This window comes from Cetorhinus maximus, chromosome 5, assembly GCF_964194155.1.
Source record: "Cetorhinus maximus chromosome 5, sCetMax3.hap1.1, whole genome shotgun sequence".
NCBI lineage: Eukaryota > Metazoa > Chordata > Chondrichthyes > Lamniformes > Cetorhinidae > Cetorhinus > Cetorhinus maximus.
Genome location: NC_135883.1, coordinates 38,378,333 through 38,404,450, shown reverse-complemented (window position 1 = coordinate 38,404,450; position 26,118 = coordinate 38,378,333). Strand labels below are relative to the sequence as shown.

At 41.0% G+C, this 26,118-nt stretch overlaps 2 protein-coding genes across 5 annotated transcripts in view; one reads left to right on the top strand and one right to left on the bottom strand.

Moving 5' to 3' along the window:
* pgbd5 (piggyBac transposable element derived 5) overlaps positions 1-16,070 on the top strand; it is a 58,396-nt gene extending 42,326 nt beyond the window's left edge. The window contains exons 3-7 of the mRNA XM_078541774.1: positions 4,103-4,237; positions 6,528-6,708; positions 10,089-10,286; positions 12,616-12,721; positions 15,562-16,070. Coding sequence (XP_078397900.1) covers positions 4,103-4,237; positions 6,528-6,708; positions 10,089-10,286; positions 12,616-12,721; positions 15,562-15,757 — 816 coding nt within the window. The 3' untranslated portion in view covers positions 15,758-16,070. The remainder of the gene's footprint in view (positions 1-4,102; positions 4,238-6,527; positions 6,709-10,088; positions 10,287-12,615; positions 12,722-15,561) is intronic.
* Positions 16,071-19,706: 3,636 nt separating this feature from the next.
* The window catches only part of galnt2 (UDP-N-acetyl-alpha-D-galactosamine:polypeptide N-acetylgalactosaminyltransferase 2), a 103,393-nt gene continuing 96,981 nt past the window's right edge, over positions 19,707-26,118 (bottom strand). For all 4 annotated transcript variants that reach the window (XM_078541766.1, XM_078541763.1, XM_078541764.1 and 1 more), the window contains 3 exons: positions 23,249-23,375; positions 22,665-22,784; positions 19,707-21,966 (listed from right to left, as the gene is read on the bottom strand). In XM_078541766.1, the coding sequence (XP_078397892.1) occupies positions 21,811-21,966; positions 22,665-22,784; positions 23,249-23,375 (403 nt within the window). In that variant the 3' untranslated portion in view covers positions 19,707-21,810. The remainder of the gene's footprint in view (positions 21,967-22,664; positions 22,785-23,248; positions 23,376-26,118) is intronic.

Sequence of the window (26,118 nt, the reverse complement as noted above, 5' to 3'; positions counted from 1 at the left end):
ACTAAGGCCCTTGAGTCCTTCAAGAAGACTAGGACTCCCGGAAGCGATGGCTTGCTGGCTGAGTTGTATTCGGCTGTGTGGGACTGGATCGGCCCAGACCTGCTAGAAGTGTACAAGAGTATGCTTCTGGCCGGCAGCATGTCAGAATCCATGAGGAAAGGCATCATCACCCTCATCTTTAAACACCAGGAGGAAAGGGAGGAAATTAGAAATTGGCGACCCATTTCACTATTGAATGTGGACTGTAAGATTCTGTCCAAGGTCATTGCCAATCGGGTCAAGTCCGCTCTGGAATTGGTGATCCACCCTGACCAGACCTGCGCTGTGCCAGGCAGGAAGATTTCTGACAGCCTTGCGCTACTCAGGGATATGATTACCTATGTGCAGGACAGGGGTGTGGACACCTGCCTCCTCATCCTGGATCAGGAGAAGGCCTTTGACAGAATATCGCACACCTACATGGTGGATGTACCCTCCAAAATGGGGTTTGGGGAGGGAATTCGCAACTGGATCCAACTGCTCTACACTAACACCAGTAGTGCAGTCTCAATCAATGGGTGGGAATCAGATAGCTTTCCTATTAAATCTGGAGTCAGGCAGGGCTGCCCTCTCTCCCCTGTCCTGTTTGTGTGTCGCATTGAACCTTTTGCTGAGTCCATCAAGAAGGATCGGGCATAAGAGGAGTGACGATCCCAAGCAGTGGAGGCACTCAGGTACATGGACGATGTCGCCGTCTTCTGCTTGGATCTGCTGTCGGTGCGCAGACTGATCCACATCTGCGACCGGTTCGAACTGGCCTCGGGAGCCAAGGTAAATTGTGGGAAGAGCGAGACCATGTTCTTTGGGAACTGGGCTGACCGATGCTTTGTCCCTTTCACCGTCAGGGCTGACAGCCTGAAGGTGCTGGGGATATGGTTCGGAGGGACCGGGGCATGCGTTAGAAACTGGAAGGAGCGAGTGTCTATGGTGCAAAGAAAACTGGGCATGTGGGAGCGACGCTCCCTCTCCATTGCGGGTAAGAACCTGGTCATCAGGTGTGAGGCATTCTCGCTGTTGCTGTACGTGGCGCAGGTCTGGCCCATTCCAGACTCCTGCACGATGGTGATCACCCGAGCCATCTTTCGCTTTATCTGGAGGTCGAAAATGGATCGTGTCTGCAGGGATGCGATGTACAAGCCTCTAGATAAGAGGGGGGGAAATGTGCCCAACATCGCCCTCATACTGACGGCCACCTTTGTGTGTGGCTGCATCAGGCTGTGCGTAGATCCTCAGTACGCAAACGCCAAGTGTCACTACGTGCTGAGGTTCTACCTGTCCTCGGTGTTGGGTAGGATGGGTCTGGCCACGCTGCCGCGGAATGCTCCAAGTAGTTGGACTGTGCCACCTGTCCCTTGTGGAAAAATTTATGCAGAGAAACACCTTTGACCACAGGTCCATCAGGCAGTGGTCGGCATGTAATGTCTTAGAGGCCCTGCGGGAAAAGGAGAAGGTGGATCCAGTGGGATGGTTCCCTGAGCAGACTGTTAAAGTCATTTGGCAGAATACCTCATCACCAGAACTGTCCAACAAGCACCAAGATGTAGCTTGGCTGGTGGTGAAAAAGGCCCTCCCCGTCAGATCCTTCCAACATGCCAGGAGTCTCACCCCCTCTGTACATTGCCCTCGAGGCGGCTGTGGTAGGGACGAGACCGTTGTTCACCTCCCTGTGGATTGTGCCTTTGCAAAGAAGGTCTGAAGAGAGATGCAGTGGTTTCTGTCGAGGTTCATTCCGAGCAGTTCTGTGACAAAGGACTCTGTGCTCCACGGGCTGTTCCCAGGAACACACACCAAGACGATCATCAACTTGGTGAAAGAAGCTCTTTGGTCTGCCCAAAACTTGTTGGTCTTCCAGTGCAAAGAGTTGTCTTCGACCGAGTGTTGCAGACTGGCACATTACAATGTTCAGGACTACGTGCTGAGGGACGCACTAAAGCTCGGGGCAGCCGCTGCAAAGGTGCAATGGGGAAAGGCCGCTGTCTAAGACCTTTCTGCCATAGTGCACCGAGGGGCTGGGAATTGTTTAGAGCCCCTCGGGCTGTACAGCTCACGATGAATGTACGCATTGAATACTAATTGTATTATAATTGTATTGAAGCACCTCAGAGTGCAACATGATGTATGTTGATAACTCCAATATCATTGCACAGTCTAACTGTCTGTAATGACCATATTGAAGTGATTGTAAAGTTCATTGATTGTATTGAAGCACCTCGTGATCCATGTGTAAAAGTTGAATCTGATTGTACCTTTTGTGATGGCGATTTAGGAATGTTTTGTAATGTTCTTCCAGATATTTTATGAATAAAGTATATTTTTCAAAAAAAAATCTACCATTGTAACTCTTGTAACTATTACTACATTGATAGCAACTGTTCTTTCTTCTCTACATGTCCTTCATTAACTTGGTGTACTAATGTGCAAATCAGTATTTAGTGGCCTGATGAAGAACTCGTGAAACTTTCCTAGCTGGTGCTGGGTGAAATTCAATCCAGGAAAGCAGTAGGATACACCATTGCTCTCTCTCACCCTGGCCTTTTCCCCTGGTATGGCCCATATTTCTGCTCCCTTAAACCCAAGGGACACAGACTTGAAAAAAATAAGGTGGCCAACTGGTTTAATCATTCACTACCAGATCTGATTGGACCATATAAAGCACTATCAGATCCTGGTGACATCTTCAGAAACTGCTCATTAATCCAGGTCCTTCTTGGAATGCAAAGTTAACACCCCACCCCAAACCGGTTAATTTTCTCTACTGCAGTCTTCTTAACCTGTCCCTCCTATTAAATTTAAGGAAGACTGAAGTCATTGCCTTTGGTCCCCATTTCAAACTCTGTTTCCTTGCTACCGATTCTATCCGTCTACTTAGCAACTGTCTAAGGCTGAACCAGATTGTTTGCCAATTCTCCATAACATCACCCAACTCAGCTCATCTGCTGCTGAAACCCTCATCCATGTCTTTGTTACCTGCAGACTTGACTATTTCAAGCACTCCTGGCTGGCCTCCCAGATTCTAACTGTTGTATGCTTGAGGTTAGCCAAAATTCTGCTGCCCTGTGTCCTCACTTGCACCAGGATCAGTTCACCCATCATCTCTGTTCTTGCTGCCCTACATTGACTCCCGGTTAGACAACATTTCTATTTTAAAATTGCTATCCTTGTTTCAAATCCCTCCATGGCCTCCCCCTTTCCTGGCTCTGTATTCCAGCCCCACAGCCCCCTAATATCTGCACTCCTCTAATTCTGGACTCTTGATCATTCCTGATTTTAATTGTTCTGTCGTTGGTGGCTGTGTCCTCAACTGCCTAGGCCCTAAGCTCTGAAATTCCCTCCCTAAATCTCTCTGCCTCTCTATCTCTTTCCTCCTCATAGACACTCCTTAAAACCTACTTCTAATTAAGTTTTTGGCCTCTGCCCAATATTGCCATTTGTAGTTCAGCATCATATTTTGCTTTAAAACACGGCTGTGAAGTGCTTTGGGACACTGTTATGCTAAAGGAACTATATAAATACGAGTTGATATTAAGTTATATTACTTGCCTTTTTATTTAAGGAAGCGTTGTTGGGGTGTGTTATTGAATAGGACCTGAGCCATGCAAAAGCTTCTAGCAAGTGTTTATTCATCTGGTGCCAGTCTTGCGTTTTCTGGAAATTCAGTCTTGGTGTAGATCTGAGCTGGAGTGATTGCCTGGGACTCCTCAAATGCTGCTGAATGTTTCTTTTTATATTGGAGTGCTCTAGATGCCGATCTTTTCCCAAGGGATGTTATGTTTCTTGTGCTGGAAATAAATTATTAGCCAGTTCTTTTAAATGGCCCCCATCTGTAGTAATCCAAGGAAGACCTATTACAATCTACTGTGTTTCTTTAACCTGTACTGTTGCAAGACAATGTTATCAGCTGGTGTTCCAGATTCATAGATTGCTTTCAATGAGAATTTATTAAGTGCTGAATAAGATAACTTACCATTTTTTAAAAATTGCTGTCATTTGAGAAAATATTACAGCAAGATTGTGTACAGTTTAATATTTCATTGAACATAGAATATATCTTTTTGTATTTCAGGTACTTCATGAACCATTAATTGACGAAGACCCACTCTTCATTGCCACATGTACAGACCGGGAATTACGCAAAAGGAAAAAGCGGAAGTTTAGTCTTTGGGTTAGGCAGTGTGCAGCAACAGGTTACATCTGTCAGGTGATGTAATTGAAAGTGTTTTCTCCTCTATAACCAAATAATAAAGCTCATTTTAGTATTTCTGAATGAGACATCGTTTTTAATAGCTATTTAGCTCACATTTATGTTCACACTAAATTGCATCTGCCATCTGTCTGCCCACTCCACTAACCTGTCTATTGTCATGACATCTTTTACAGTCCTGCCTATGTTTTGCCAAGCCCCTTGCTTTTATTTCATCAACGATTTTTTAGATTGTGCTCCTGATGCCCAAGCCCAAATCATCCATTTATACTGAGCAGAGAAGAGGACCAAGCACTGGCCCTGGGGTACAACCCTTCTACAATCCAAGCGCCATCCTAACCCTCTGTTTTCTGTCAACCAACTTTGTCCATGCTGCTTCATTTCCTCTTATGTAACTGAATTTTTCTAGCAAGTCTGTTTTGAGAGACCTTAATGAATGCTTTGTGATGACTATCTGTATCAAAAGTGTATTTTTTCTCACCGGTGTTCAAATCTTTTGTGTATTTCCAGAATCTCCTGTGTTTATTTCAGTAAAGTAATAGTTTAATCAGCACCCTTAATAGTTCCAACTCAGCTGGAGGCAATCTACATCTTTTAAATCTGTCAGATTTGCAAGATATAGCATGAGCATGGTGTAGTTCAAATTTCCTTGTGTGAACTGATCTGTCCAACTGATATGATTGCTTGTTATTTGTTCTTTATTGCTACCTTTTATTTTATTTGATTTGTTCATGTTTATTGTGTAAATGCAGTCTGAATTAGGAATTGAGGTCTGACCTGAGACAGAAGCAGATTGACAGTATTCAGCATATTTCAGATTTCCAGCATCTACACTATTTTGCTTTTGTGTTGCAGCAGAGTGACAGTGCCTGGTGCAGCAAATCTTACTGCTTTTTATTTAGAAATGAGCCAGGCTTTAGCTTGTGCTTTATAACACACAAGTTCAACATTGCTCCAAGGTGCCACTGTTTTACGCCAATGCTAAACCTATGATGTAAAAGCCCCTCTGTCAAATGAACAGAGGTCACTTAAGTGAGTTACTGAAGAACTCATTATTGATTTCTTCTATGAACTTGTCACCCCTCTTAAGACCACACTTTCATCTGTGACACTCTTTTGAAGGGTATGATGCTAAATTCAAGATTTCTAGACTTCTAATAAATATGGATCATTCCCACTCTGGTTTCCAAGGTAAAAGAATGCTGTCTCAACAAACAGAAGCTTGCTATTCATGGACACCTGCATTCCCTTGAACTGTACTGTCTGTTTTTTAACTTGCATGCTGTGATTGTGAAGTCATTGTCCATCTGCCATAGAATTACACCACACGGATAGAGACTATTCAGCCCATCATGTCTCTACCAGCTCTTTGAAAGAACGACTGGGTCTCATTCTTTTTACCCCCCTGCCCAAACAGCCCTGCAAATTGTTTTTTTTCAAGTATTGATCCAATTCCCTTTTGCAAGTTGTTATTGAAACTGCTTCCACCACCCTTTCAAGAAATGCACTCCAGATTACCACAACTCACTGCTTTAAAAAAAAAAAATCATCTCTCTAGTTTTTTGGCTAATTACCTTAAATCTGTGTCCTCTAGTTACTGAAGCCCCCTGCCAGTGGAAACAATTTTTCTATAACTTCAGTACTTCATCTCAATCATTCATGATTGTGAAATATTGTACCGTTTCCCCACCCCTCCCCTGAATTGCTGCAACCAATTGTTCGTGAAATGATTCCACCTTTTTTTGTCCCCTGTGATTCTAGCACCTTTGCACAGTAACTGTAGGGGAACCAAAGCAAAAAAAACCTTTTAGCAGCGAACTCCATAAATGTTGGGAGAGAACTGGGAGCATATTAAAGTATTTTCATTGCCTGGTACCCATTTTGGGGCTAATTGATTTGCAGCTTGTAGCACAGTTGGTCAAGGCGGTTCCTTCCATGGGATTGACTGTAAAGGATAGTGAAACAAAATTAAGGCTTTTTAAAATCTCTAATCCTTTGGGATAAAGTGTGCTAGTTTAGAAGAGAAACATGAATGGAGTGCAGTATGGCTCAGAACAAAGAATGAAAGTCTATTGCTACAGTCAAGAGTCTGCATTAATAAGAGATTAGCACACGTTACAATGATCTGTAGTGACAAATGGAGGAGGGCAGAGAAGGTGCTTTTTTGTGTTAGACTAAGTGGAATTTCTTGTTGCAACAAAATAGGGAGGAATCTTCAAACCCAATGCTGATCTGTAAACAAACATATTAAATGTGTTCTGTCATCTTGCTCTCCTTTTCCATTTAGGTTTATGTTAATTTGAAGGAAGGAACAGCCTCGGATGGGCTGGATACTTTGAAGAACAGACCACAGCTCCACAGTCTTGTAGCAAAAAGCCTTTGTCAGAATTTGGCTGGAAAAAACTACATCATATATACTGGCCCCAGCATCACTAGCCTAAATCTTTTTGAAGAGTTTGAGAAAAAAGGTTTGTAGTTTAAAAAAAACGTGAAATACTGTGGGTGGTGCAGACAGTTTGAAATAACCATGTGAAGCAGGATAACTTTGAAAGGATTGCTTCACTGAACATTTCATTTGGCTTTTTTACTGTTCCTGGAGCTCAGTGCCTCGAAGTAAATTTTCTTCATTCATGTTCAGTCCCAAGTTGCAAGGAATACATAATGCTATGAGTTTGGGAATTAACATAATTTTCCTCATTTGGTTCTTTTATTTTTCTTCCCTGCCCCAACTCTGCTTGAAAGCATTAACTTGCTGCAGTGCCATTCCATGGCCACTAGATCCCTATCATACCTTGCTCATTGTGCGAATGTTGGTAGCTTTTTTGGTCATGGCCAAGCTTATCATCTTGTGCCATTTGCACCTGCATTTACCAATGGAGGTAACCACTCATGAATCAGGAGTGGGAACCAGCTTGCCTGATTTTGTTGTTTTACCCCTTCCACCCCACCTAGGGCAGGTTGCTGACATTATCCTAAATGAGACTACCTAGCCCAGTACAGACTGGGGAATGACTCCTAGGTTGTGTGCGGCTCAGTGCGGGATGGTGCCTTCACTCACAATGAAAGCTGAACGCACTTCTGAACAAGGTGAATTGTCAATACTGTAACCTCATTGCAGTCATTTTTAAAAAAATTATTCATTAATGGCATGTGGGCATCGCTGTCTAGGCCAGCGTTTATTTCCCATCCCAAATTGTCCTAGAGAAGGTGGTGATGAGCTGTCTTCTTGAACTGTTGAAGTCCATGTAGTGTAATTACACCCACAGTGCTGTCAGGAAGGGAGTTCCAGGATTTTGACCCAGTGACAATGAAGAAACGGTGGTATGTTTCCAAGTCAGGATGGTGAGTGACTTGGAGGAGAACTTCCAGGTGGTAGTGTTCCCATGTGTCTGCTGCCCTTGTCCTTCTAGATGGCAGTGGTCGTGGGTTTGGAAGGTGCTGTCTAAGGAGCCTTAGTGAGTTCCTGCAATGCATCTTGTAGATGGTACACACTGCTGCCACTGTTCAATGGTGGTGAGGGGAGTGAATGTTTGTGGATGAGGTGCCAATCAAGTGAGCTGCAGTGTCTTAGATGGTGTCAAGCTTCTTGACTGTTGTTGGAGTTGCACTCATCCAGGCAAGTGGAGAGTATTTCATCACACTCCTGACTTGTGACTTGTAGAAGGTGGACAGGCTCTGGTGAGTCAAGAGGTGAGTTACTTGCTGCAGGATTCCTAGCCTCTGACCTGCTCTTGTAGTTACAGTATTTATATGGCTAGTCCAGTTCAGTTTCTCGTCAATAGTAACCCCCAGGATGTTGACAGTGGGAGATTCAGTGATGGTAATGCCATTGAATGTCATGGGGTGACGGCGAGGTTCTCCCTTGCTGGAGATGGTCATTGCCTGGCACTTGTGTGGCACAGATGTTACTTGCCACTTGTCAGCCCAAGCCTAGATATTGTCCAGGTCTTGCTGCATTTGGACATGAACTGCGTCAGTATCTGAAGAGTTGCAAATGGTGTTGAACGTTGTGCAATCATCAGCGAACGTTCTCACTTCTGACCTTATGATGGAAGAAAGGTCATTGAAGAAGCAGCTGAAGATGGTTCGGCTTAGACTCCAACAGTTGGGAGCTTTTCTCCTGATTCCCATTGACTCCAATTATAAAAACAGAAAATGCTGGTAAAGCTCTGCAGGTCTGGCAGCTTCTGTGGAGAGAGGAGTTAACGTTTTGAGTCCATATGACTTCAGAGTTAATGAGCTCTTTAACTCTGAAGAAGAGTTATATGGACTTGAACATTAACTCCTCTCTCCACAGAGGCTGTCAGACCTGCTGAGTTTTACCAGCGTTTTCTATTTTTCTATTAGATTTCCAGCAACCGCAGTATTTTGCTTTTGTCCCATTGACTCCAGTTTTGCTAGGGCTCCCTGATGCCACACTCAGTCAAATGCTGCCTTGATGTCAAGGGCAGTCACACTCGCCTCACTTCTTGAGTTCAGCTCTTTTGTCCATGTTTGAACCAAGGCTGTAATGAAGTCAGGAGCTGAGTGGCCCTGGCGGAACCCAAACTGGGTGTCAGTGAGCAGGTTATTGCTAAGCAAGTGCCGCTTGATAGCACTGTTGATGACCGCTTCCATTACTTTATTGATGATCGAGAGTAGACTGATGGGATGGTAATTGGCTGGGTTGGGATTTGTCCTGCTTTTTGTGTACAGGACATACCTGGGCAATTTTCCAATTGCTGGATAGATGCCAGTGTTGTAGCTGTACTGGAACTGCTTGGCTAGGGGCACGGCAAGTTCTGGAGCACAAGTCTTCAGTGCTATTGCCAGAATATTGTCAGGGCCCGTAGCCTTTGCACTATCCAGTGCCTTCAGTCGTTTCTTGATATTACGTGGAGTGAATCGAATTGGCTGCAGATTGTGATGTTGGGGACCTCCAGAGGATGCAGAGATGGATCACCCACTCGGCACTTCTGGCTGAAGATACTTGCAAATGCTTTGGCCTTATCAGGGTGGTATAAATCATGAAATGATGTTCAAGGTGGTGGAAACACTTAATTGAATCCAAGGGTGAAATTACTGCCTACAGTCATCCATCAATCTGAATTTTGTATTGTATATAATGTGGTGGTGCTGGCAGATTTCATTACGATCATTTCTGCCATCTGTTGTATAATTTTAGACACGATGATATCAGTTTGTAAAATCAAGCTGCTTGTGGTCCGTGCGCTCCATTGTGTTAATACCCTGATCGTATCTTCACCAAAAGTTAGAGCTCTGTGATATAATCTTGTAATGGCTCAAGTTTAATCTGGAAACTGGACACTGCTCTCTGTTGGGTGCAATGGGATAAGTTAGGAACATGATGGAGATGTGGTTTGTAAGTATCTTTTTGCCAACAAAGTATCTATAGACTTGTTGAGAATACTTACTCCCATCTCTCCTTTCCTGTATGAATAAATGTTGTCTACCTCTTAGGAAAATAAAACTCATCATAATTTTGAGTATTTTCCCCTCCAGATTCTTAGATTGGGTCCCAAGAGACATTGTTCTACAGAAATATACTTATTTTTCATTGCGTGTCTTTCTGTAATTCTCTGATGTTCAGTTTTTGTACTTCACTTTATTTCCTGTGTGATTGTTCTCATGTTGTCCATTTTTTGGTACTGTGGACGTGCTTTTAGCACATGAACATTCTTAGGCATTTGCAATTATATTCGTTAAATATCAATAGTGTCATTTGTGAGCTTGATCTGAACTTTTGGGTTTTAATCAGTAAAGTGTACCTTCCTGTAAGTAGCTCTTTCCAATAACTGCACCATTTTTGAGTGGATTATTTAATTCAGAAATGTTTTGTTTCTCCCAGGAATTTATTGTTGTGGACTTCTGAGTTCGAGGAAGAGTGACTGTACGGGACTGCCACAGTCGATGCTAGTTAACCCTGAGATTCCACAGATTCGGGGCCAATACAGGGTGAGAATGAAAGGGAACATGTCCCTAATCAGCTGGTCCAACAAAGGACAGTTCTACTTTCTCACAAATGCTTACTCTCCTTTTAAAGAAGGCAAGTGCTTGTAAAACATTTGTATTCCATTAACCAGGGATGTTCAAAATGAATCGGGCTCTTTACACACACTATTTTTAGGCTCACTGGTCCATAACTGATGTTTTTCTCCCACCAACTGTGTCTTGGAGTGCAAGTTCTATAACATTACAGAAAAATCAACTTGTGAAAAAAAAGCCTAGGGAGCTGATTATGGCACTAATGGCAGGAGTTCTGGATTATTTTCATGTTACATTTGATGTCACCCTACTCATCATGCTCCAGTTACTTTAGGATAGGTAATTAATATAACAGCATATCTAAAGGAATAGTACAAGGGGGTTTTCAGTCGCCGCTCAAAACTGTTACCTAGCTACCGATTCCATCCCTCTCTCTGACAACAGTCTGAGATTAAACCAGTCTGTTTGTAACCTTCCTGTCATATTTGATCACGAGATGAGCTTCCAACCTCATATTTGTGCCATCACTAAGACCACCTATTTCTATCTCTAACATTGCTCAACTTCGCCCATCTCAGCTCCCAGTATTTAATTGAATGAAATTTCTGCTCATCTAGTAGTGGCTGTTGGATAAGCAGTCTGATAATTTTGCAACAATGGAGGAGTCGAGAGAGGCGGCAAGGTATAGCTGGGTGTCGCCAACATACATGTGAAAAGTAACACTGTTTTGAGATGATGTCACTGAGGGGAAGCATGTGGATGAGAAATGAGAGGGAGCCAAGGATAGATGGAGTGCTAAGATGAACTAGAAATTGATAGAAATGATAAAAGGGTAATTCAGAATCTATACTGGAATCAATCAACAGTGATGAGACTTGATAGCAGTTTGTCAGACAGCTTCCCAATCAAAACCAGGGATGTGTTATGTCCCCAAAAGGGTTAAACCTCTTCAATGAAACTATCTTCAGAGACATAAAAGATCTATCAGGTCACAACATTGGTGGGTTGAAATGAGATATGCAGATGACACTGCTCTGATTGCAGTCAGGAGAGACACTACAAGAAATTGTAAACAAAGTGAAAGCAAGGAGTGAGGAACATGGATTAAGAATGAATGTCAAGAAGATCAAGACAATGGTGATAAGCAGAGACCTAACTGCAGAAGTGAAAATTTAAGTAAATAGACAAGTGCAGGAGCAAGTGAAAAGATTCCCGTACTTGGGCAGACTATCACAGACGCTGGGAGATTGATACTGAGATCTGGAGGAGAATTGAGATAGCCAAGACCACTTTTTCAGAATGAAGGACAAGTTAATGTCAAAAAAACTAAACCTGAATCTTAGCAAAAGAATGCTAAGTTAGCAATCCATACCATTGACAGAGTATGCTAAAAAGCATCACAAAGAAAAGATCACATTAAATCATTGCTGTGATTTTGGAGAGTCCCAAGGAGGAGACTGCATGAAGCATTAAGCATCGGAGCAGGTGGAGGGCTGCAGGAGGAAATAGTTTGACAGCAATGCAAAGAGGTTGCCTGGCTGGTCAACCTCGAGTGCTTTGGCTCTGAATGAAACAGAGCTACAGGGCAAAATTAATTAGGTGGCTTTTTACTACAAGTCCTCTTATGGGAGACGAGAATCTAGGACGGTAATTGGAATTCCAGTTCCTGTAACCTACATTTTTCCCTTCGGCTTACAAGCTCTTACGTTAGCTCGTTGAATAAGACTGCTCACTTCAGATGTGTCTCCTGAGTGGAGTCTCTGGAGAAGAAGCTTCTTGCATCTTGTGCTAAGTTTCAAATCAAAAATGTAGACAAGTGTATCTGAGCAGGGACAATGTCTTTCATTTGGATGTGCATGCTGTGCCATTATTTGTGTAATTAGGTAATCATGTTTTCAAGACTAAATCATCTTGCAAACTTAGTGTGTGCTCTGTTTTTGATGTCATGATCAGTGGAAAATGCCACAATACTCTGTACGTTGTCCTAATTGTTATGCTAATCAGATGTCACCAAAGATAAGATTAAGCTAACCGCAACTGGAAAATAACTTGTATTAGAAATTGCAATGTGGTATAAGTGAAATTTTCAGAACTATAACCTTTCCTCCCAGCCTCCAGATCCTGACTTCAGTTCTCCAGCTCCCAAGTCTCAAACCTATTTCTCCTAACTTCTAGTTCCTGATTTTTCACACAAATAAGTGTGCCAGCATGAAGGAGTTGGATTCAGCAGTGTAATCAGGAGGAGCCAATCTGACCTAAACAAGCACCTGTGATGGCATATTCTGTTTATTGCCAAAGATAGGACCTGACTACTTTTAATGGAGCCTTTTTGCCACAGTTGCATTAAATAATCACTTTTTTAGCATTATCAAACATTTTTGTTCTTACAGGTGTCATAATTAGAAGGAAGAGTGGAGAGATTCGCTGTCCTTTAGCAGTAGAGGCTTTTGCTGCTCACCTTGGCTATATCTGCAAATATGACGATAAGTACAGCAAGTGAGTTCACACAGAGATATCACAGTCTTTTATCTGATAGCTGCCTATGGACTTCAAAATCTGTTATATACACCTTCTCAAATTAAAAATCTGCATCATATGTAACTGTAGGATCTAAGAATTATGGCTTTTAAACATAATTACCTACTTTTGGCACCTTTTGCTTTTATTCATTCACGGGATGTGGGCTTTGCTGGCTGGGCCAGCATTTATTGGATTGTTGGATAGTTCTATTTAATGAGTTACTTTATGTGGGACCTCAAGGCATAAGGTTTATCTTGGGGTGTAAAACATAGCAAGAAGCAACTGGGGTGTTGTATGACCTCATACTCAAATACTTGAAGGATACGTTGGGAGTATAGCTGTACAATGTACAGAGAGACGAAATTTAAAGTGGAAGAGGTGATGCTATTTTCCCGATTAACGAAGATGCAGAGATTGATGTAATGAGAAGTTTCGTAGCTAACTCCCTCAAATATGTTAGTTTCGTATTTTCCTCCATTCATCCTGCAACCTTTAATGAATCTAAAGAACTTAATGTTTCTACCTCCTGAGAGAGCAGCTTCCTGTTCCATGCATTTCCTAGTGAATTGTCATCCAGTCTGTGCTTTATTCTGGAAAATCACCTTTGGATTCCGAAGGGAGTCTTTCCTTGCTTTTGATCTTAATACTCTGTACATTGTCTTAATTGTTATGCTAATCAGATGTCACCAAAGATAAGATGCAGCTAACCACAACTAGTAAATAACTTGTATTAGAAATTGCAATGTTGTTGGCTCAATGTGGTATAACTGAAATCATCAGAACTATAACTTTTCCTCCCAGCCTCCAGGTCCTTACTTCAGTTCTCCAGCTCCCAAGTCTCAAACCTATTTCTCCTAACTTCTAGTTCCTGATTTTTCACACAAATAAGTGTGCCAGCATGAAGGAGTTGGATTCAGCAGTGTAATCAGGAGGAGCCAATCTGACCTAAACAAGCACCTGTGATGGCATATTCTGTTTATTGCCAAAGATAGGACCTGACTACTTTTAATGGAGCCTTTTCTCATTAGTGTCTGCAGTGGTTTGGACAGGATCTATTGTTTTAGCAAAGAGTTTTTAAAAAATGTGATACTACATAACAAAGGATGTGGAAATTATACTGAAGCCAGAAAGAGATGCAAAAGAAACATGTATTTCTATAGAGCCTTTCACAATCACAGGATGTTCTAAAGCACCTTATAGCCAACAAAGTATTTTTGAAGGGTAATCCACTGTTGTAATGTAGCCAACTTTGCACACAGCAGGTTCCACAAACAGCAATGAAATAAATAACCAGATCATCTGCTTTGGGTGACCGCGGGAGCTCCATTAAATCAAATTTAATATTCCCAACCTTGTGTTTAAATCCCTCTATGCTGCTGACCCTCCTCAAATTTCTAGATCCTAAACAGTGCTACACCTCCTTCCATTTTACCCATCATTGGTCATGCATTTAGCATTGTGGTTCCATTGAAATTCCCTCTCAAAACACTGTCTGCCTCTCCATCACCCTGTCCCCTTAACACCCTCAAAACCTATTTTAGCTGAGTTGTTGGTTATCCAATCTAATCCCTTCCCATGGCTCTGTGTATATTTCAGCCGTCTATGATACACTTCTATGTTAAAGGCGCTATAATGAATGCAGCTGTTAGCTCGATTTTCCCCCTAATATCAATGTCAAGCAGAGCCTTGTGCTGCCAAGACTTCCTTATATTTGGATAACGATGAGCAAATCAGCGAGTGCTGCCATTCATCCACATTAATAACAGCTCAATTCCTCAGAGTAATGAGGCAGACTAAATTATTCCAGGGGTGTCTGGGCACAGCAGTAACTTTCAACTCTGCTTAATAGCTGCATTCTGTTTTCTCCACTAATTTTTTTTGAGATTAGTATTCTCATTTAATTTCTCAATGATGGGCATTATCTATCCATGGTTCTTATGCCAATGTTTTATAGTGATTGGGGTGGAGGGAGGGCAAGGGGTACATTTTCTTTCATCAAATCAGAAGTGGTTCTGCAGTCTCGAGTGGTTGTGTTTCATTTTGTAAAGGTTTAGTCTTGAAGACCAGCATTGCTTTCTGTACCTTTCAGTTGTGGCAAATCAATTTGTAGAACTCAAAGGTGTACAGGATTCAATTGTAGTTGGTGACAAATCATTTACATAGGAGAAGAATGCATGAGAAACCTCTACACAGGTTATTCATCCCATATCCTTTCCTCAAAACAATTGCATAGGAAGTGACTTCAGATTTCTTGGAGTAAGTTGATTTGAGGACCTTTTGTGCACCCCTGTTGTAATTTGAGTGTAGAAGCGTGTAAGTTACTGATCCCACAGAAAACTCCCATGTAACAATGGTGTAACTTGGACTACAGACTATGGCCCAGATCTTCTGTTCCCTGGAGGATTGTACCCCAGAAGATGCTCTGGGGGGCCCTTCGGAATTCCCCAGGTATGTACTGCATGGGAATTTCCCAGGAAGTTTCAACTTCTGTTGGGCAATTATCCTGTGTCTGGAATCCTCCAAAACTCTGATTTAAAGTTGGAGACTTTGGATGTTTCTGACTCCCTTAGCAGAATAGTTACTCAGGAACAGTTAAAAATTAAAACCAGATCTAGCTCCTGGGTACCGAAATTACTGACCCCCTACTGGACTCCCCAGACAATGCTCCCTGGCTTTTTTACAATTTATCTTAAATTTGTGTTCAGATTACAGAGCCTCCTGCCAATAGAAACCATGTTCCTCTATTTTATAAATGTAAACATACACTGTGCATATATATGTATGTACTTCTGTAATTGAGTTTGTTCTTTTCACAGGTACTTTATATCTCACAAAGCTAACAAGACCTGGCAACAAGTGTTCTGGTTTGTCCTCAGTATCGCTGTCAATAACTCGTACATCTTGTACAAGATGTCAGAGGCATATCTTGTCAGGCGCTACACTCGAGTACAGTTTGGTGAAAGACTGGTCAAAGAGTTGCTCGGTATTGAGGAATATCTCCCCTCGGAGTAATAACACTGGCAGCACAAGTGCCAAGGTCAAATTGTTGCACTGCATCCACAGGGCTAAACCACATCTCACACCCTTGTCCTAAACATTAAAAAAAAAATCTCACTGTCAAGCTTTTACTTGAATTTTGCAGCAAGTACGCCGTTAACTCCCAGCTCTGCCACGGAGTAGCCAGGCCAACTGATGGCTGAAGACCACACACCATTTGCATGGAATCTGGAGACTGGTGCTGCCGGAAAATCCAAATGTAACTTACCTTTTGATATAAGTGCTGTTGCAGGCAATTAAAGATGAATGGTGTTTAACTCGAACATAACTGGATTGATAAATTAGGGTCTTTAAATTGTGGTCCAAATGTGGCTTTTTTAATATACTCGGAGAGGGAAAATGCACACTTTTTTTAATATGCAAACTGCAAGTGTGGGGAAATAACAAAACCATCACAAGGAATCTTGTAATTTTCTTTTTAAAGAAGTAAGAACCTTAATGAACATTGTTGTTCATAATTTACACCTTCATTAGAGTATTGTGTTCCATAATGTATCACCTAATAATTCACCCCTCTCCCCCATAGTGGAATCTAACAGCCCTGTATCGATATTTATAATGAAAGACTTATTATGCATTCTGAATGTTTACATTGAACTAGCTATTATATCATGTTCAGAATTCAGTCTGAGATGTACTGCATTTCGTGGACTGCACCAAACATAAATTATGTTTATTCACTGTTCTTTATCACTGCAGAGGATTAGAAGTTGTTGCTTAGAACATTAAATCCCTTGATCATGTATGTGGACGTAGGTTAAAACAAAATAAACTATGTCCTTTGGGGTCAAAGTTCAGTTGCTTAGCTGAGCTATTAGATGCAGCAGGATTATGATAGTGAGATAATGTGCCATTGTTTGGATACAGTGGATGAGTTAGCTGGAGGAAACTGTTTCTTTAGAAGTGTCTTGCCAGCTATACAACAGGAGGAACTGATAGCTATAGTGTCCGTACATGAATTGTAATAATCTTAAAGGAGGATGAAGGGATATTGTGCAATTCTAAAATCTCTGGTTTGGAGACAGCATGTAGAGTTACTGTCCGCTTTCATGTGGGGTCCACGTTCTGTTTCTTAGTTGATTTGCATTCAAGCAATGTGTGTCTCAATAAAAGTGCCCTGTATATTACAAAATGTTGTATTTAAAATATAAAGTGTATGTTACAATTTACAATAAAGTAAACCTGGAGAATTGTGGCTGAATGTTCTACTGTGTTGCAATAAGCACTTAAACTGTACTTAACTGCTTAGTGTCAGAGGAGTAAAATATAGTTGATTTAGTAAGCCAATCATAACTACTAGGAAAATACAGGACACTAACACAGTATCACTGATGGGAGAGTATAGGACATTCACAGTATCACTGACAGGACAGTAAACAACATATGGTCAGAGAGTAGGGACAGCTCACTGAAGTACCAGTATGGGACCTGAACTTTGAATCCCTAATAGCTCACTCAGGAAACTGTAGAGGGATCACACCTTGAGCACACCATTAGCAATAAAACTGTATAGTTATAGCACATTGTGGTACCATAGACAGAATAGTGCCTCATAGATATTTCTGGCACACTATTTGGAGTAGTGCCTCATATAATTATAGCTACTTCAGGTAGTTTGCTATGTCAGTAGTGTCATTCTGACTCCATAGGGAGTTGTACATATGGTTATATCACACCATCTGAAGTAGCTGAATCAGGAGAGGTGCCATATATATGGTTAAAATACACCAATACATGACTTGGGATACAGAATTGGTAGCTGGTTTGCTTATCTTTTTACTGGGAATCAATGTCTTTGGTTTTTAGTGACATCAATTGATATTTGGAGCACGAGGCCTGATCTTAGCAAATGTATTGACAAAAAAAGCAAAAAGTGCATCACTCAGAGCAGAGCTTCTCCAGCAGTGGGTTTGGCATTCCAAGTAGCCCGAGAGGGTATTGGAAACATATAGTAAATTGGCCAATTACTTGGAGGGGTTTGATTTTTATTTCCTGATATGAACCAGGATTATGCACTGCCAGGAAGGTGACATATTGTGTTATTTTAGGTCCTCCCTCTAGAGATTTCATTAATAGTTTACTTGTAATGGGCAAAAAAGTTTTTAAAATGACAACATTGAGCCTTGAATGCACAATGGCCTGGATTAAACTACAAAAGGGCTTGAGTCAAGTGTGGCACCAAGTCAGGAATATAATTCAGCCCAGTGTGAAGGCACAGGTGCTATTTAGAGAATGGCCTTGGCCTGTTGAGAGTACAAGTTGTTAGTGCTGATTCATATTTTTAAAAATTCATTTTCAGGATGTTGGCTTCGCTGGCGAGACCAGCATTTATTGCTTATCCCTATTTGCCCTTTAGAATCTGGTGGTGATTTGCTGCCATAAACTGCTGCAGTCTGTGTGTGGTGAGGATGTTCAAGTGCTAGGGAGTTCCAAACCAGTAACAATGAAAGAACACCCAATATATTTCCAGTTTGGGACACAGACTTGGAGGAGAACTTGCAGGTGGCGGTGTTCCCCTGTGTCTGCTAGCCTTGTTTTTTATGCAGTGGAGGTGGTGGGTTTGGGAGGCACTGTCACAAGCCTTGGTGAGTTGCTGCAGTGCAACTTGTAGCTGGTACACACTGCAGCCATGATGCACCGGTGTTAGAGGGAGTGAATATTTACAATGGTGCATGGGATATTAGGTGGACCAAAAGGAACATTTACTTTTATGTCAAAGAAAGAGATCAAAATTAGTGTAAAAACATTATAAAGATTGTTTTCCCACTATTATTTCTTCCAGAGGCCGAGATAAATGGTAAACGCTGGAACAGGTATCACAATTTTAAGTACTTGGAAAGCATCTTGTCAGAAGATGGTTACTGCCATAAAAAAACAAGCTACAACAGCAATGGCAATGAATATATTTTCCAGACAAAGACTTGCTCAGCGTAGAAATCTTAAGAATTATCAAGATTGTGATCTGGAGTGCCTTGCTGTATGAGGCTGAAACATGCACGGGGTTGGGGGGAGAAAATGGGCATACAACGATTAGAAAGTTGTGAAATGTGTTTCTGGAAAATGATGGAGCAGATCAGTTGGAAATAACACGAGTAATGAAAATGCTCTCAGGATGGAGGAAGAGGAAAGATCATTAGTGAATATCATCAAGAAAAGCCAACCAAGTTAGATTGGCAATATTCTAAGTTGAGAACTCGCTGAAAGAGTTGATTGAAGAAGATAGAGGGACATGGACCAAGAGGGAGAAAGAGAATGATGTCAAACAACTTGAAATTGAAAAGTGCAAGATGACGGGGGAAAGAAGCAAGCAGAGGACCTGCCCTTGGGCAGATCGCCGCTACTACTTCTGAGTCTCATCATTGCTCAATATTTCATTGTGTGAACAGTACACATAGAACAAAATCTATTTTTCATAGTAAATATTCAATCTCAAATTCAAATGGGCAGCAGGATTAACCATGGCTTAGTGGGTAGCACTCACCACCGAGTCAGATGGTTGTGGGTTAAAGTCCCACTCTAGAGACTTGAGCACAAAATCTATGACTGACACATGAATGCAGTACTAAGGGAGTGCTGCACTGGCAACATCTTTTGGATGAGCCGTTAAACAAAGGTGCCTTAGGTGGATACAAAAGATACCATAACATTATTTGAAGAACAGGGGAATCTCCTGCTGTCCTGGCCAATATTCATCCCTCAACCAACGTCAAACATATCTAATTATCCCATTGCCATTTGTAGAATCCTGGTGTGCGCAATCTGGCTGCTGCATTTCCTGGATCAAAACAGTAAACTACATTTCAAATGTACTGCACTGGAATGGGATGTCCCAAAGCACTAGAAATGCAAGTTACTCTCTCTAAACATTTTATGAGATTAATATAATTTACAAAAACATGAGAAATTGGAATTTAAAGGTATAAAGTTTATTAAAGTTAATTCATTTTCAAAGATGCCTTCCATCACATCTATAAAAAGTATGAGCAAGATCATGCTTTGTAGATTAGTGAGAAAAAATGCGAGAAGAGTCATTTTTATGAACTGATGACACTGTTGTCACTTTTCAACATTCCAGTGACATCATTGCGCACAACACTAACGTTACTCTTTACAAAAGTCACTCTTAAGAATTGGGAATTAAAAGAAATTACAGGATTTTACATTGAAAAAAATCAATACAGTTACAAGTCACTTCAGAGCAAAAGCAAGTCCAATGTTATTTGGAGACAACCTAAACATTGTGGAATTGGAGGGTTCCACTGATCCCCTTCGTATTTTGGGAGTTGCAAAGGAAAATGGGATTTTTTTTTGAGGAGGAAATACTTTTAGTATTTAAAATTCCAAGACTTAGAAATTATAAATGAAAAAGATGAAGCCCTTCTACAGAATGAACTTTGGCACACTGTGGCATGTAAACATTTTATTTGAAAAATAACATCAAACCCCATGTTCAGCAGCAGTAAAATTTATCTTTCCAAGAACGAACTTGGAAGTTTCACGATGTGTACAGTTTCTGCTTTTAAAGCTGGTAATAAAATCATTGTCTGCTTTTTCACATAAACAAAAACATGGAAGAGTGAAAAAAGCAGAGATTGAGGTGAGATAGAGCAAGTAAGTGACAAATATATAGCTGGCAATGGGCAAGGGAGAGAGAGAAAGAGACTTTGGGGGGGGCAGGGGAGAAAGTGAAGAGAGAGAGATAGACATTTCTTATTTTAATCATCCATTGATATTCTGACTGTGCCAGACACTTTTATTGCATTGTGGTCACTAAATCTTAAAACTGTGTAATCTGACAAGACAGTCACCAATTTGATAAACTAAATAAATATAAATGGAATAAGACTTTACAGAAAATTGATACTAAGAGAGACATACTTGTTACCAGAGGAGACCGTGGGAGGCAGAGGCAGACAAACTGTTTTCTTTCTAAGTTGCCCACTGCTTTCAGTTCACTAAGCAATTATTTTATAAGAATTTCTCTTAAGCCTTCAAATGACAGGCATAAATAAAATGAAAAAAACCCTGCCATTGCACTGTGATCGCCTAGAAATTTGACTTTGTTGTTACTTGGCCTGTGATAAGCAAGGCACCCGTTAGACACTACTTTGAAAAAGTCAATGCAGAATAAGCTAGCGGGTGAATTGTTGGATGGTTTTACAGAAAGTGCAGGCTGGAATCATGAACAAAAGGAATGATGTTGGTGCGTTACAGTCACTTAACACAGCTACTTACATAATAAATATAAAATACCTTTGAATTGTCTTTGATCCATTAAATAACAACTAGCAATCTGTTTGTGCCTTGCAATTACAGGGTTACACCCCCTCCCACCTACCCCAAGCACAGAAAGAATTAAGAAATGTGCTGAGGTTTAGCTGAACATAACAAAGACATACCAAATGCACGTACAGCATGTGGTTCTTGTTTTTTTTGGATATTGTTTCACTTTCCTACATCTTTCTTGTCTTTGTTCAATTAATTCTTCTTGGCTTACAAAACCCATTATAACGTTATGGAGTCTGCACACACTGCAGTGAAAACTGAACATCAGAAAAAAGTCACTTTGCATTTGGACAACAGTTGATACAAAAATTAATCATAAAAAGACTAAATAACGTAATTTCTGAAACACTACAGAGCTGGACACCATCTTCTTTAGAGACGCAGATGTTTTGTGCTCATAAGCAGCCTTCATTTTCAGTGCAGTGCATTTCCTATAGAACAAAAATCCATATTTGGGAAACTTCCACAACAGAAGGACTGAAATGGTTCTTGTTGGGATGGAAGTGTGTGTACCGTCCTATTTAAGATCAGAAGGAGGGAGATGCGACTTTGCTAAACGAAAAGAAATATATCTAGATACAGAGTAACTGAAACCAACAATTCAAAAAAAGATGTAATATGGAACTCTTTCAAAAATCGAGGTATATGGTTGAATGCAAACTTGATTTACCAATTTAAATATTGTCCACATTGAAAGTTCCAAATGTAATGGTCCAGATGTATTACTGCTGTAAATTAAGTGTGAATTTCCACTGTTGTGAAAGGGATGGATTGCAGACTTCTACAGTAAGTCCGCCGCTCCTGGTGTTCCGACTGTCAAGACACAGATTGCTGCCCACATGCCTTAGTTTCGAGTTGTTCTCAATTTGTTCCCATTTCTGTAAAGTAGTATCACCAGGAGGAGGTTAGTGTACCAAATGTATTATAAAATCAGCTCAAAATTACAAAGTATTTACAGCACAGAAGCAGGTCATTTGGCCCAACACGTCTATGCTGGTGCTTATGCTCCACATGAGCCTCCTCCCACTCCTGGTCATCAAACCACATCAACATAACCTATTCCTTTGTCCCTCATGTATTTATCTAGCTTCCCCATAAATGCATCTGTGCTATTCGTTCCAGCTACTTCTTGTAGTCAATTCCACATTTTCACCACCCTGGGTAACAAGGTTTTTTTGGAATTCTCTATTGGATTCAAGAGTATAGAGCACTGTAGGGATATAGATCTCTTTTTACTTTGGAATTAAGAATTAACTTTGGAGTAGGGAGATAATACTAAAACAAAGTAAGAATTAGACAATGTTTGCTAAAATCATCATAAGGGTAACAAAGCTTCACTAGGTAGGAACTTTAGTTACCTTTGAGGAGAGATCAGCCTGGACAGACAATTGTTCACGAGCTGAGGGATTTCTTTACATTTGAGTTTCTAGGAATAGGGCTACATGTACTGTTACGTATGAAGTCTCAAGAATATTTTGAAACAATGATACAGTTCCTAACTTTCACAAAGCTGTGATTAAAAGGTTAAGAATTATCCAACAAGCAGTGACCTGCTGTTACAACACCCGTTACCTACCTGTCTGCTGTCATTGTCTCTGCAACCTTGCAACTTTATAAGAGAACCAGCAACCCGGTCTACCACAGTAAGGCACAAATCCATGTGTTTCACCGACTTGCCTTTTGTTAGTGCCCATTCCTGAAATAAACCCAGAAAGAGAACAAGTTGAGAACTGAACACGTTTCAGGGCAAGACTGACTGTGTTATAAACCATTCTCTCACATGCCTCACCCCACCCAGCACAACAGTGGACCTGCATCCCAAAGGCAGTGTATAAAAAGGCTCAGCATAGCAAGTTAGGAAATTGAATTCATTAAATCTTACGATTTGTGGGATGGAAAAAAGTGATTATGAAAGATGTTGTAATGTGAAAACTCAACTGCTTTAACTAATGTCCTTCAGGCCAGGGGAACCTGGCAACCCTACCTAGTCTTGGCCTAAACATGACTTGAATCCTCACACTAAATGCTCTTGGGCAATAAACATGGGTTAAGATGGCCCTCGTAAAGACAGCCCTCAAGTGTATGGACAAGGGGATTCATTACATTTCAAAGTAAAAATTAAATCATAATCATACAGGAATAATAACAAACACTGCACACCTGGTTGCCCCCTGCATTGTGACATTCATAGACACCCACAACACCATCCGCAAAATGTCCCAGTGTGTCTAGGCAATTGGAACCTTGTTGTAAAGCTCCAAAAGCGATATCTTGGTGATCAGGGACCCTACAAAAGGGAAGGGCAAAATTATTATTACAGCACATTAACAAGCTGAACTGGGAAGGTTATACATACAAGAACAAAACAACACTGAGCTATATATGACAGCAAAGAAAGAACTTGCATTCACAAAGCATTTTTCACGACCTCAGCATATCCCAAGGTGTTTTGATGCCAATGAAGTACTTTCTGAAGTGTAGTCACTGTTGTAATATAGGAAACGTGGCAGCCAACTTACACACGTTCCCTTAAATACAATGTGATAATGAACAGTCATCTGTTTTTAGTATTGTTGATAGAGGGACAAATATTAGTCAGGACACCAGAAAAACTATCCTGCTCTTTGAATAGTGCTGTGGGGTCCTTTATGTCCACCTGAGCGCAGATGGAACCTTGGGTTAGTGACTCATCCAAAAGACGTAAAGGTGAAAAAATATCCTTCTTAATGGGATCTAGTTTGCAATAAGAACAAACTACAAAGTTTCTGCTTTGTGTTTCTGTGGGTAAAATGAATATATCTGCAAACAGGACCAGTGTACCTGTGTGCAGCATCTCCATAGTTGTGTGCAGATGTTTGTGCATGTGTGCGCATAGGAGCACATGTGTTTGCATGCACACATGCATGTGTGTGTTTGTGCATGCACGTGGGGTGTACAGGTGCAAAGCTTCTCCTCAGGGTTACTAGGGCTCTGTTCCTGCCTTGCAGTCTATGCAATCAAAGGGCCCTAGCTTGGTTAGGCTTGCGGTGTAATCCGTGTGGCTCATCAGCCAAAGAAATCATCAATCACTACTGCCTTCTCCCCCAACCCGGCCCACAGAGACCATACTCTCAGTTTGTACTTCAATTGTTTTAAAACAGGAACCAAAAAGCACAGACACAAGTGTGACATCTGCATGGAACAAGGTACACACAGACACAGAAATGGTGACAGGCTAAAAATAAGTACAACAAAGTACTAAGAAGTTTTTTTTTAAAAACAGGAACTTTGGAACTACATTTAAAGAAGAAATTAGCCATATAACGGGTAAGTAATCACCAAAAATACTGCAAATGCTGGGAATTTGAAATGAAAACAGAAAGTACTGAGAACATTCAGCAGGTCAGTAGCATCTGGTTCTGTTGTAACCTTTTACACCTCCACTATGCTCACTTTTATCTTTTGTCCCATTAACACATTTCTTTTGCCTTGCACAATCATTCCTTTTGTCATTTAATCTCTCCTGCCTTCTACCCTATCGCTGGCCTTGCCTTTCATTTTGTTCTTTCTCCCGTCTTTCCGCGACTCGGTGCTTGCTTAAAATCTGTTACATCTCCAACATCATCCAATTCTGATGGGAGGTCACTGACTTGATACGTTTACTGTTTTTTTCTCCAAAGATGCTACCAAACCTGCTGAGTGTTTTCAGCATCTTCTGTTCTTAGGTGAGCTAAGTAATTACCATATGCCTTTTGCATGAACTCACCCGCTCTGTTAATAGACAGACATGAAGAGTAAAGTTGAAGCATTTTCCATATGCTTCTCTCAACTGTATGGCCAATGCTGGTTCCTTCACTCCTCCCACATGCTTATCAGTTACTTCTCCTTGCACCATTCTCTAGAGAGGCTGGTGTGGCTACCTATTGTCAAGCCTCTATCTGTGCATTGCAACTGCCTGGCAGAAAGCATCTAAACTTGGATTTTTTTCCTGTCTTCCTAACATCTTAACTGGCAAACAGTGAAACTCGATTTCCACCCTACCAGTGCTGGGTACAATGACTAACTCTTGCTGGGCATCCTGAGAAGTCATATGTTGGACAATGGACATCTTGGGGGTTAAGGGTTAATAATCAAACTTCTTTATATCTTAGAACAACTGATTTTTCAAACTAATAAGGATGAATCTGAAGTATCATGAAAACATGGCTTGTCTTTTGCTTTTAGTGTTTGAACATTATATACAAGAAGTACTTGTGCAAGGAAATAAGGAACAGTAATGAAGTTTATCCTGAGTGATTAAGGTACAAGCTTAAGGCTATGGTTAATAAATAAGTAGAAGGATCTATTAACCATGGTACAGAAAGATTATGATTAAGGAAGTCAACTCTTCAAAGGGTTCAAGAGCAGTTAAGTCGGAAAGGTTTGTTTGAGGCAAGTAGCTTTGAAGTAAACAACTACAACTGCAAATAGACTGCCTTCAAGGATTTGGAAATAGTTACATCATGGGGTCTTATGGAATCTTTTTGATGTCGGCAAAATATGGTGTATAAAGGAGAATGGGGCATGAAAGATATGGAAAACAAAAGCTGCTCTCTCTATGTAGTTAGGCTGATCTAATCTGTACATCAATAAAACTGTTCCGTATACTCCACAATCAAAGGTCTCCCACTTAAACGTGTTGTTGTGAACCAGAGAAGGAAGGGGTTGAATGTTGTTAGCAACTCTGTGCTATTACAGTTCCCACCACTTAAACTGGGTAGCTGCTCGTATCAACCAAAAAGTGAACTTTTTCATTAATTTTATTTTGAAGTTGCTGGTTATAGCTTCTTAAATGTTCAAGCAGAAACAGCTGTGCTAACTCCCACGTTAAGGTCCACTGAATGCAAGAACAAACAAATTCAATTATCTTTCATGTACCTAAACTCTTCTAATCCCTTCTAAGTGGCATGGGTTTACAGTTTGTACTAGTACACTGACTACACTGACTAGTACAAAGAAAGCTGGTTGCATTGCATGCAGTTTTGTTTTATTCATCAGTGCTCTATCACAGT